Below are 13,621 nucleotides of genomic sequence, written 5' to 3'. Positions count from 1 at the left end.
AAGAAGTTCACATTACAGTGAGAGATGGTTCCACTGGACATAAGGGTTCCTGGCTAGAGAGGGATGTGGAGTCCTACAGTGGGCCTTCAATGGGATGCTAATGGACTCTCCCTCTCAGGAGTCTTTAACGGCAGAATATGTAAGTGGCTATCTCAGAAAGCTGAACCAGAGGCTTTGGAAGCTGAACCAGAGACTACTATTTTAACATCAGAGAGTAACTCCTAACTAGCTGTAGAAATCTACATGGATGGTTCCTCAGGCAAGAGAAACAGGATGTGGCGAAATGTAGAAATAGAACGAATTACATCAAAATAGATTGTGACTGGGACTGAATGGAAGGCCTGGGGCTGGATTGGATGCAGGAGTGATGTTACAAAAAGTCAAAGATGTAAGTGTTTATACCTAAAGAATTGCCATTTAACTCTTTCTTAAGCCTCCTTCCAAAGGTTTAATTCCATGGATCCAGGATAAAGTTACTGTCAAATGCAAGTTAAGCTCAAGGCTCAAGTTTACTTGTGCTTATTAAAAATGAGATTGTAGAATTCTGAAGTTCTCTCACTGCTAATTTATATATTACACACATGCACGCACACACACACACACACACACAGGTTAAGAAATTTGCAAAATGTGAAAACTATGTCAGTAAAGAAAACTTGAAGAAGAAATACTCTTGTTCTGAAAATTCTTCGTAGACTACAACCAATCTGCCTACTTTTGGAATCTTTCATTCTTTCAGTCTCTCTGCTCACCTGCTGCCTGTGTGTGCACACGTGTGCATGCATGGTTCCTCACCCTCTGCAATTAATTCATTTCACAACCTTTGCCAAAAAGCCATGGTGGCCTCCTTACCAGCATGTTTGGAAAATAGATGGAGATTTGGTTACTTTTGATGACTCTAAAAATAAATTCTCTTTTTTCAGATGATTCCAAATTCTCAGAAGCTGTGCAGACCTTGCTTACCTGGATTGAGCGAGGAGAGGTGAACCGTCGCAGCGCCAACAACTTCTATTCCATGATCCAGTCGGCCAACAGCCACGTCCGCCGCCTAGTGAATGAGAAAGCTGCCCATGAGAAAGACATGGAAGAAGCAAAGGAGAAGTTTAAGCAGGCCCTTTCTGGAATTCTCATTCAATGTGAGTGGAAGTCATAGTTCTGCCAGAAGGGTGAGAGGGCACTTCACTTAGTCATCACTGTCTCTACACAGGAGCCAGGGCTCCAGAGCCATCCTGTGTCAAGAAGGAATGCCCTCTTCTGCCTTGTGCTCTCCTTATATTGCCAAATGCCTGAGCTCTGGTTTCATGGGAATCATGTGCGCACCTCCTATGTTCATTTTCTGTGGTATATCTACTTCAGCTCCTTAGAAACACTGATGCTTAGACCACAATCCTGTGATTTTACTTTCGCTTGTTCTGAAAGTAAGTTACAAGCAGCCTCAGGCTCCAGTGGAAACTTCGGTATTTCACTGCTGAAGTTAGAATGTAGCATCAGGATTTGTAAGCTTCTTTGCTTCAGATTTGCATCATTATGCTTTTCAGGTATTCCATTTCAGGGATAAATGTAATTATATTTCCCAAGGTAATTGAATAAAAGGCAAATTTGCTACTTCTACCTTTTGTTTTTAGTTTCCTTTCTTCAACATTTCCTTTACTGGATGTCAGTAGACACTGAGAGGGAATGGGAAGCCACTGAAATAGCCATTTACAAAAATTAGTACCACTCCAAACCTATCCAAGGTCTCTTAAATGAGCAGAAAAATTCTCAAATAATGTTTTTAGTTCACCGTATTATAAAATTATGAACTCTTATCTTTTGAGTAAGAAACTGTATTCACATTAGGAACAAAGGTACAGTTTTATGACTTTGCTTTTAAACAGTTATGGCCCACTCTTCTCATACTTGACTGATACATAAATGGGATTAAGGAGGAGTTGTTTCATTTTCTATTTCTATTTTGAAAGTATCTATGGGCATGGAATCCAGGAAGAGAAAGCGTATGTTTTTAGGGCTTCAGAATAAATAGAAAAAGAGAGCAGCAAGCATCATGGGAATATAAATCCTTAAATCATTAGTAGACAGGGTACAAACAGGGCTGTAAAGAAAGAAATAACACCTCTGAATCTTCTTACTGTGAACACCTAGCCAGGCAGAGGATCTTGTCCTTTTTTTCTTTCCCCAGAAAAAAGTCATGACTAAGTTTTCTTTCTCTTGAACTGATTGCGATAAAGCCCCCGAATATTTGTACACATTTCCTTATTTGACATTTTAAGCGACCCTGAAAAAATACTCCCTAGGACTGTGCTTACACACTATTCTTCCATAAAACTTGTGTTTCTCCAGTCAACAAGCCTATCTAGGTAGACTTAAAATAGATCCCATCCATTGCACGTTCTGATTTTTTGCTTCTGGTTAAACATACCTCAGAATAATAAAAAGATGGATTCCATTGAAATGAAGCATCCAGGCTCATTCTGAAAGGCTAGTTTAAGAAGCCAGTGGTCAAAAGGAGCTGGTACAGTTCACCACTTGCTGTCCTGTTGTGCAGGGTCAATAGTGCTAAATCACATTCACCATGACTCTTGCCTCTCCTGCCTGAATGAATACAGACTGCCTGTATTAAAAAAACTTTAGTCACCATTTCACCCTAAACCTTCTAGAATTCATTTTTTCTTTCTGTATATTGATATCTTTGCCTTTGCGTCCCCTTTAAACTCATGGTACACCAATACACACAGCCTTTTTTTTTTTAGCACAGCTCTAGTCCAGTAGTGTCATAGGAGACACACTAAGCCTAATGCTTCTCTTATTTCTTTTCTCCTCTCTTTTGCCATCCCTGGATGATGCTGATTCAACTGTTGATCTGATGCTACAGTTGAGCAGATAGTAGCTGTGTACCATTCTGCCTCCAAACAAAAGGCTTGGGACCACTTCACAAAAGCCCAGCGTAAAAACATCAGCGTTTGGTGTAAACAAGCTGAGGTTAGTAACTTTTTACTCTGGTAGCCCCTCAGGGGGACAGTTTCTTTCTTTAACAAGTTATTGATTTGGAGTTTAGCTAGAATTAAATAGTGCCAAGCTCCCATGGCCACAACAAGGCCCTAATGAAACACTGAGACATGTTCTATAGCTTGTCATTGTGTCCAGACCACCTGCTGCCAAAAGGGTAATAAATGTGCACATGTTGTCTTGAATGCATTCTGCTGGGTGGGAACCTTAGTAGTGAAAATGTAGCTGCGATCATTAATAAGTTTACTTCCCTAAGCTAGCTAGTCTTGGGTACAACAATAATTACGGACCTGTGCATCTAGTGTTAGTAATATTAGGGCTGTCTTACATTTATTAGAGCATCTTGACAGTTGAGGCTGAAAGCTGCCTGGTGTTACATTGGAGCACTGAAGTTTCTGAGCTTCCTTTATCAAACCCACTCAGCCACCTTTATAGGTGGCAGCTTTAAAGGTAACAGAGGACTCTGATTTCAAATTAAGGTTGACACACACCTCTCTGCTTGTGCTCAAGTGACATTTTTAGCATAACACTAGAACATATCTGATGTGATTAAGTTGAGATTCTAAATCTGAGATTAAAAACCGAGATGGGAGGTTTGTTTACACCAGTGTGCCTTTGGAATTGTGTTACATAGTCCTCAAGATTTTCTGTTCCTATGTGTAGCTTCCTTACCCAGCCAGCCCTGACACTTTCCATCTATGTATGCAGCAACTCTTTCAACTTCGTTTCTGAGTCCTCTTTGCCAGTCTAGTAGCAGTCCCATTATATCTATCAATGCAGGTTGTCATATTCCTTAATAGTTAAATAGCACTTGTATGGAACTTACATATTATAAGGCACTTTCACATTGGTTAGCTCACCTACGCGAGCCCCTCAATAGATGTGGTGTAGTGGAAAGAACCTTGGACTTGGAGTTGACATGAATCCAAATCTCAGCTCTGACAACGTTATAGCTGCGTGACTTTGAGCAAGTTAGTCAGCCTTTCTCAGTCCTTATTTCTTCACCTGGATTAAATGAGATAAGAGATATGTAGACAGTATGAAAATATAAATGCTATATAAATGAGAAATAGTATTATTTCAATTTATCATTAACAACTCCATAAGGAATAATAAGTAAGTAGAGTGTCCGTTTTTTACATGTGAGGAAACTGAGACATAGAAATATTAAGCGATGTGGGCTTCCCTGGTGGCGCAGTGGTTGAGAATCTGCCTGCCAATGCAGGGGACACGGGTTCGAGCCCTGGTCTGGGAGGATCCCACATGCTGCGGAGCGGCTGGGCCTGTGTGCCACAACTGCTGAGGCCCATGGGCCTAGAGCCCGTGCTCCACAACGGGAGAGGCCACCGTAGTGAGAAGCCTGCGCACTGCAACAAAGAGCCCCCACTCTCTGCAACTAGAGAAAGCCCATGTGCAGCAACGAAGACTCAACGCAGCCAAAAATAAAATAAAATTTAAAAAAAGAAATGTTAAGCGATGTACACACAATTATACAGCTAGTAAGTGGTCAATTCAGGCCTAGAAATTCTTCTTCTTCACTCTGTGCTCTGGTATAAACTGCCTTGTGGTCTTGAGTCAGTCATTTAATCTTTGTGAACCTCAGTTACCTAATCTATAAAATGAAGATAATAATCCATTCCTCTGTCTTTCATGAGAATACATGACATAGTTTGTGTGGCAACAATTTGAGAACCGTGAAGAGAGATTAGAGGAAGATAAGCCCACCTCTGCTCATAAACCAACAGTTTCTGAGCCATCAGTTCTGACTCGGCAAAGGGATCTATGAGTCACTAGGGAGAAATCCTTGAAGACATCAGCCCAGTGGAGGGTAGGGTCATAGAAAGCCAGTAAAGTTTTTAATTGTTAAAAAAATAATAATTAGGATCAGAAAAGGAACCGATTATCTTAGTGTAGCACAAAATGATTTTAGAATGCTAGGGCTACCTCATGTTGTTGAGCCCAACGAACAAAATTCAACATTTCAATTCAGACGTTTACTGAACAGATTCTCTGTCTCAGGTATCATGACAGGCAATGCAGGATGAGATGATCTTTGCCCTCAGGGAGCTAAAAAGGTAACAAAAGTGATCAAGGGGAGGGTTGGAGTTTAGCACTTAAATTTATTTATTTGTTTTTAAAATTTTTATTGGGGAATAGTTGATTTACAATGTTGTGATAGTTTCAGGTGTACAGCAATGTGAATCTGCTATACATATACATATATCCACTCTTTTTTTTTTTAGATTCTTTTCCCATATAGGCCATTGCAGAGTACTGAGTAGAGTTCCCTGTGCTATACAGTAGGTCCTTATTAGTTACCTATTTTACATATAGTAGTGTGTATGTGTCAATCCCAATCTTCCAGTTTATCCCTCCCCCTCCTTTAACCCCCTGGTAACCATAAGTTTATTTTCTACATCTGTAACTCTATTTCTGTTTTGTAGATAAATTCATTTTTTTAGATTCCACATATAAGCAATATCATATGATATTTGTCTTTCTCTGTCTGACTTACTTCACTCAGTACGACAATCTCTATGTCCATCCATGTTGCTGCAAATGAGATTATTTCATTCTTTTTTATGGCTGAGTAATATTCCGTTGTATATATGTACCACATCTTTATCCACTCCTCTGTTGGTGGACATTTAGGTTGCTTCCATGTCTTAGCTATTGTAAACAGTGCTGTAATGAACATTGGGGTGCATGTATCATTTTGGATTATGGTTTTCTCCAGATATATGCCCAAGAGTGGGATTGCTGGATCATATGGTAGCTCTATTTTTAGTTTTTTAAGGAACCTCCATACTGTTCTCCACAGTGCCTGTACCAGTTTACATTCTCACCAACAGCGTAAGAGGGTTCCTTTTTCTCCACACCGTCTCCAGCATTTACTGTTTGTAGATTTTTTGATGATGGCCATTCTGACTGGTGTGAGGTGATACCTCATTGTAGTTTTGATTTGCATTTCTCTAAAAATTAGTGATATTGAGCATCTTTTCACATAGCACCTAAATTTAAAATATCCAAAATCCTTAATTTAGTTTGAATAATTCAGAAAAATAAAAGTTGAGAGAAAAATGCTCAATATGTCTTCCAATTGTAGCAAAGCAGTATTAGTCTCTACCTTCCCTTCAACGCACACATGTATCCATTTTAGGGGGTGGAAGAGGCTGTTTGAAGTGCCCCACCCATTACAGAAAGCCCTGCTGATACAGTATTTCCTTTTTCATGGGAGGAGTGGAGCCTCTGGTTGGAGAACTGACTTGTCTAGGCCACAACCCTTTTGTAAACAAATTTGCAATAAAATAGTCTCCATTAATTTTATTCATCAAGGCCCTCTGTAGTTATAGCAAGCCTACCTATCTGGTGGGTATATGCTTGAGTTTAGTTACTTCCTCAGTAAAGACAGCTATGCCAGTAAGCCGGACATTTCTCTAGGGCTGTGGAGAGCTGAGAGCTGTACACCCTATCACCTAATATTGTAGCAGAGCTTCCTTGGCACACTGATGAGGATAAAGCACACGGCCGGCATGACTTACTACATGTTTTGTGATATGCCTTGTAGACTTTGTAGGAACCCAGAAAAATGCTTCCTGCCTGTTGGATTGGACTAAATTAAGGTCTACCCTGAATACCTCAATCTTTATAAGTAAAACTACTGACAGTGGAACATAGCTCATGACCTTTCTCTGCCATTGCATTCCCTAAACCTAAAAGATTTCTTCTATTCTATATTGGCACCTCTTTAAATCATAGCTTTAAATTTTTTTTAACCTCTGAGTACTTTCACTTGATGACAGGCAACTCTGAGGACTAAAAGGAGGTATCCTGTAGAAAGTGACAAAACTGTCCTCTTAAATTGGGACTGCCTCTTAGCACCCCACTGAGAATCAGAGCATCTCAGTGACCTAATCAACTAAACTGACTTTTTCTTGACCTAGGCATAAAAGCTACAATTCCTAAGTTAGGGGTTTCATCAAGGTAGAAGGGTCTGACATTGAACCTTTTCTACCAGTTGCCTCAGGGAATAAGCCAGCTGGTGACTTCCTCGCATCACAAAGTACCTGTTATTTGTCTCATTGTCATCCTGCTTCCAGCAGCAGACACTGTCTCACTCTGGTGAGAGAGAAGTTATAAAGTAAGAAGAAAAGGTCCCCACTTTCAGGGAGCTAAGGCACTCACCCTGGTAGCATCTGCCAAGCAGACTAGTTTGATAATGAGTCTTTTTCATTGGTTTACTTTCCTGATTTACTTGTGTGTGAGGCTCCTGCTGATACAATTTGAAAGGGTAATAAAAATAAGAGAAGGCTGAAGTCCCTCCCCTTACTAAAAGTTAGCATCTACAGTGACTTTACTGACAGTGCTGTGTTGTGGGAACTCTTTTTCTATAGAATCATTCAAAACCTGTGTGTTTCTCTTACCGAGATCCTGGCCTAGATTACAAGTTAAACTTTGGATGGCATATAAGAAGCTAGAGCCATAGCAGTAGGCACCAAGAAACTCCCTTGCATTCTCCCTAATGTGAGATTTTTATACCATTAGACCAGAAGAAAGGGTACATGGTGATTACGTACTAGCATTCTCGTGAAATGAAATACTGTGATTGCTAAAATAACTTTCTAGATTTCCAGGCCTATCATTCCAAACCCCAAAGAACTGGTTGCAGATAGATGTTCAAGTTATCTGCATACCCTTGTTTTAGGACCCATTTGCACTAACACTAGCTATTGGCTTTCAGCCATCAAACCCCATGCTAACAAAATTTGGATCAACCTAATTTGTATTTCCATTATGTAGCATACAATAGACATTGATTAAGAGCCTGTGTTTGTGCTTTGCTTCATTGGCTTGAATGATATCTCAGAATCAAATTTCTGTGTAAGTGTAGGAGCTATCTTCCTATCCTCTGCTCCTTTCCATTCCTTCATCTGGCCCATTCCCCACCGAGTATCCTGTTAATTTTCAAAGTATGGGTAAGTACAATTTTGTTACACAATTCATAAGGAACTTTGCTTTTATTATAGTCATGTTTCTATCATAAAACATGAGTAAGATGAATTTAAGTCCACATAAATTTTTTGGAAACTATATAGTTAGATAATTAACGTTCAATAATTTATGATTTGCCTACTTTATGATAAATCAAAAATGTCAGCTGGTACAAAAATGATTCTTTTCAGCATTTTCCTCTGTCTAGAGTTTCAGTTTTATTCTATGTTAAAAGTGCTTTGTCCTCCATTGTGGAGCAATATGTGAATTTCTAAGCTTCGCAAAAAGTTACCACTAGAATAGACTTAAAGGCATTATAATGCATTTTGAGAAGTCACTAACAGTTCACTGTTTAGATTAAATATCACAGGTCTACTGTGGGCAATAGTGTGGTATAAAAACTTTAGGAAGGCTATCTTACCTTTTTTTATGTACTCTATCAGTGATGTGACCCAGTCAATTTCAGGTAGAGAATTACAAATGAAAATTTCTGGAAAATGTTTTTCCATGTCATTGCCACTCTTTTGGCTTCAGCACTGGATCCAACTATCAGGATGGGAAAAGGGGCAGATCTGGGAGGCAGCTATTTCTCTTGCTGCCTGCACTTCAGTGGCTCAAAGTCCTCCTGTTGCCTGCTCCTGTGTCCAAGCTAGGTAGAATGCCTTCCTTAGGTAAATGCCACCTTTTAGTCCTTCGCTCTGAAGGTATTTGTTAGGATTTGATTCCAAAAGTAGAGCTTTTTTGATCCACCAGAGAATATAGAAAATAGGCATCTTAGATATCAAGTGCTTTACTTTTCAAAGAATTAAAATCTCACTTGCTTTACTTAGAGGTAGTGTCATTTACTGAACGCTCACCTTAAGTTTATTGCAGTATAGTATCCTATAGCCTCTATTGTTCTCTCTGCCTTATCTCCATTCATGTGACTTAGTATCGATATTTACAGAAAAAGTAATGGTACGGACCTTAGTTTCTCTGTAGCTAAGAAGGATTGTCTAGTTAGAGGGCTCTAGGCTCTGCCACTTTGCCTGCCTGCTGAATACTTAGAGCAAGCTTCTCCCTAGTTTTTCTTACCCTCATTTCATTATCAGCTAAAAGAACTGGTAACTCTTGTTTCTGAAGTATTTTGAGGCATTGAGGTAAAATTTGCCCATAGGTCCGTTATTTTTCTAGGGATTTTTTGAAGGTGTGAAAGATCTCTAGATAAGCTGTATTACTTAGTTATTGAACATTTTATACTTCTAAGAAGAGATTATGCTTTCTTGCCCAGCTGGAAGCAGAAAAGATGCTTTGTGGATGCTGAGCAGCTACAGAGCGTGTCTTAGCTATCAGTTAGATCTTCCGGCCCTGGGACATTTCCCTAGAAGGAACACAATTTACTCTTCTGAGAAACACAATTTAAACTTTCCCAGAGTTAGACAACATGTTTGTGAATTGAGAGTTGGTCTCTGCATATACCCTCTGACAGTCTACATTTTTGTTAGGCAGCTAGGAGAGCCACAACTTTTCCTGATGAAGTAAGTTGTACAATATTTGAATTTGCCAGTGTCAAACCTCATTATGATCACCTTTCCAGTAACAGCTCTTTGATAACTGAAATCCAGACTCCTGAGAAAGGATGAATTCTTAGAAATGGCAATTCCGTTATTGTTCTCTGTGCAATAAGACATAGCAAATGTCTTTCTTGACACAGTCCTTTAAAGTTCATTTTTCTCAAACAAGTCATTATTTTCTTCTATTTTAAGTAATGCCTCTGCAGCACATTGAGGGATCCTTTGATAGTATTTCTATTTTCTATTTCTTCTATTTTTCCTTTACTTCTTAACTCTCAGTGATAACACTGAATAGCTCACTTTTATTTATATTTAGTGTAAACTTAACTTGATATAGAAATCATTATTTTTCCTGATAAAAGAAATAAAAAAGGAGAATATTAGTTGAGATAGTGATTAACTGTAGCATTAATTAAGAAATCCATTTAAAATACTTATAATCTCCCTAAATGGAGGCAATTTTCACCAGACGGCTTTGCACATTTTCTGTATTATGGCCCAAGTGCAGCTAACCTAGGCAAGGAATTCTCAGCTCACTGCTGAGGAGCCTCTGACAGGCATTAAGTGGCCTTTAAATGATTGCAAGCTGTTCCAAAATGGAGTTCTCATGCTTGATTTTTTTTGAAAAAGTGACTTTTCCAGTGTGATCTCAATCATTTCCGATGTTCTTTATGCCTTTCTGCAGATCTGTGTTTACATCTGGTAGCACTTCCCTTCAGCCTGAAGAACTTTCTTCAGTTTTTCTTATAGTGCAAGTCTTTGGGTGACAAATACTCGCATTTACATTTGTCTGAAAATATATTTATCTCATCTCCATTCTTGAAAGAATTTTTCTCTGAATATAGAATTCTGAATAAATAGATAATTTTTATTTCTTCTTGCACTTTAAAGAATTGTTTCCCTAACTTCTGGTCTTTATTGTTTCTGAAAGAAATCAAAGCATTCAAATTGTTTTTCCCCTGTTTATAATATGTTGGTTTTTTCTGGCTGCTTTTAAAAGTTTCTCTTTTTTCCTTTATTGATATATAATTGACATACAGCACTGTATAAGTTTAAGGTGTACAGCATAATGACTTGACTTACATGTATTGTGAAATGATTGTCACAATAAATTTAGTTAACTAAAGAGTTAGAGTTTCTCTCTATGTTTCATTTTCAGCAGCTTGACTATGGTGTTCCTAGACATACTGTTTTTCCACACATATTCTGCTTGGGGTTCACTGAGTTTTTTGAATATATAGATTAATATATTTCATCAAATTTAAGAAATCCTCAACTATTTTTTCTTCAAATATTTTGAATCATTTAATCTCTCCTCTCTTTCTGTGATTCCAGTTAGTTTCTCTGTTCTTCAGATTTGATAAATTTGTATTGTTCTCTCTTTAAGCTTTCTCTGTATACTGTCATCTCTATTCTACTGTTAAGCTCATCCAAAGTTTCTATTTCTCTTCTAAGATTTCCTATCTTTTCATTCATTATTAACATATTTCCTTTACATCATTGAGATAGTTATGATTAGCTGCTTTAACTCCTTGTTCTGCTAATTTCCATATCTAGTTCATTTCAAGCTTGGTTTCTGTTGATTGTCTTTTCTCTTGAAAATGGGTCATCTCAACCTAGTTCTTGTAGGTATGTCAATTAACTGGGGGCTTTACCTGCTTATTGTGAATATTTTGCTTTTAAGTCTTTGGATTCTGTTATATTCTTTCAAAGGATGTTGATTTTGTTTTCTTTTGTTTTAATGGTCAATTTACTTCATTGAATTTAAGCTAGAAATTGTCTCTCTTAGATGGCAACTCAAATCTCAGTTCAGTTTTTTAGCCTAGCTGGGTTGTTTGGAATCTGCCATGTGCTTTCATGGTTCAAGGGTCATGCAGAAATTTGTACAGTTCTTATACACAGAATTTGGATCCCTCTCTCTTTGGCTATCTACTTTCTGGGATCCCCTCCTCACTTTCCATTGGCTTCCAGTGGTTGCCCTGAACTCTCTCCTTTATTTCTTTAGGATATGAAGACATTGGATTTTCTATCTAAAATTTAGCCACCATATGAGGTGCTAGCTGTTGTCTGCTCTCAGACTAAAAGTCTCTTTAAAACTGGAAGACCCACACCCTTCTTCCAAGTGTCGGCTCCTCTTCAGAATATGCCTGTTTTTGTTCATTCTCCAATGGCATCAAGTAGTTAGGGATTTGGTTTGGTTTGGTTTTTTGTTCACAGAATATAGATATTATCCACGGAAGGGTTGATCTGGTAGGAGTTCAGTCCTGACAGCTCATTTTTACTCTAACTACTAAACCTGCAAATGTTTGATTAAGAGTTCTGTTGAGTAAGACTGTAAAGGGAGAGAGAAGAGGTTAGAAAGCAGCAAGATCAAAGGATTTGACATGGGAAGGTGAACATGGCAGAACCTTAAGGGAAAGTCCAGAAATCCATGTAAGAGGTGGAAGGTATTTCATGGTCAATGGTACTCTCTAAAATGGGAGGGATACAAGAATCATCGGCTGCTAGAGCTCTGGGTATGGAAAGAAAGCCTATGCAGGACAGAGTGTACAAAGTTTGCTTTGTGTATTGAGACTGTCCTCAGCCTCAACACGCCCCTTTGCCTTTGCCTTTGCCTTTGCCTTTGCCTTTGCCTTTGCCTTAAGACTACTCTGAAGTTCTGTTATACGTTTAAAAAGACCCTGCTTTACCTAGTCCTTAATTCTGTTTATTTCCTCAACATTTTCAAGGCTTTCCCACCTAAAAAGCATACCTTTTAACCTTAGGAAATTCGCAACATACATAATGATGAATTAATGGGAATCAGGCGAGAAGAAGAAATGGAGATGTCTGATGATGAAATAGAAGAAACAACAGAAACAAAAGAAACTGAGGAATCAGGTAAAGATTATTCTGCTTTGCTTTATTTAACTAACACCTACTGGAAGGGATGATATTTTAAAACCATTAACAACCAATAAGGTATGGGCACAAACCCATCAGACTGGAAGCAGCTAGAGACAATTGGTAAGGCCGTATAAGTACACACTGGCTGAATGTCAACCCTGTGGCTACAGGACTTACTGTGGTCTTAGTTTACTGCCATCTTTCATCATAGTACCTAACTAAAAGTGGGCTTTCTCTTCCTAGGAGCATTGGACATTTAGGTGGTATCGTTCTATATTTGGCTTGGACTTATTAATAAGACGTTCTACAGTAGAAACTATAAGACAGTTTATGTATAAATAGGTAACTAGCCAAACTTTTAGGAAAAAAGTTAGATCCCTACATCACTTATACTTTACACCAAAATTAATAGCAGATGGATTGAAGATTCAAATGACAAAATACATATATAGCAAAAGAAATGTTGGAAAATGTAGGAGATGGTTATATAATTTTGGATGAAGATCTCCAAAGATAGAAATCTTAAAGGATATTTTTGATATATGTATCTGCATAAAAATTAAATATTTCTCTTTAACAATCACAAAGTTAAAAGAGAACCGAGGGCTTCCCTGGTGGCTCAGTGGTTAAGAATCCGCCTGCCAATGCAGGGGACACAGGTTTGAGCCCTGGCCTGGGACGATCCCACATGCCCCGGAGCAACTAAGTCCATGAGCCACAACTACTGAGCCCACGTGCCACAACTACTGAAGCCCGCATGCCTAGAGCCCATGCTCTGCAACAAGAGAAGCCACAACGAGAGGTCCGCGCACCACAAAGAAGAGTAGCCCCTACTCGCCGCAACTGGAGAAAGCCCATGCACAGCAACAAAGACCCAACACAGCCAAAAATAAAAACAAATAAATAAATAAATTTATTTTTAAAAAAAAGAGAGAATCTACAAACTAAGTGGAAATATCTACAGTATATGAGTCTACCTATCTGCTGCCTTCCATTGTGGTTACCTGGAGGTTTATTAGGAACCAAATAGGGGTCTACAAACAGTTGTCTGGATAAGGCCTTTTGCTTTTACCTGGTATAGTCAGGACCTCACTGTGAGACGATAGCCATGGTATGGGTCCCCAGTGGAACTCAAATGGCAAACCTGTTGAACAATATAAGACACCACCCTTCAATTTCATAAC

At 38.6% G+C, this 13,621-nt stretch overlaps 1 protein-coding gene across 9 annotated transcripts in view; it reads left to right on the top strand.

Annotated features, from left to right (window-relative positions):
* ENOX2 (ecto-NOX disulfide-thiol exchanger 2) overlaps window positions 1-13,621 on the top strand; it is a 285,173-nt gene that overhangs the window by 242,420 nt on the left and 29,132 nt on the right. For all 9 annotated transcript variants that reach the window (XM_070044727.1, XM_030846538.2, XM_060292814.1 and 6 more), the window contains 3 exons: window positions 924-1,136; window positions 2,873-2,979; window positions 12,317-12,431. In XM_070044727.1, the coding sequence (XP_069900828.1) occupies window positions 924-1,136; window positions 2,873-2,979; window positions 12,317-12,431 (435 nt within the window). The remainder of the gene's footprint in view (window positions 1-923; window positions 1,137-2,872; window positions 2,980-12,316; window positions 12,432-13,621) is intronic.

The sequence above is a fragment of the Globicephala melas genome, chromosome X, assembly GCF_963455315.2.
Source record: "Globicephala melas chromosome X, mGloMel1.2, whole genome shotgun sequence".
Lineage (NCBI taxonomy): Eukaryota > Metazoa > Chordata > Mammalia > Artiodactyla > Delphinidae > Globicephala > Globicephala melas.
Note: the sequence above shows the minus strand (reverse complement) of the source record. Positions and strands in the feature narration are given on the sequence as shown.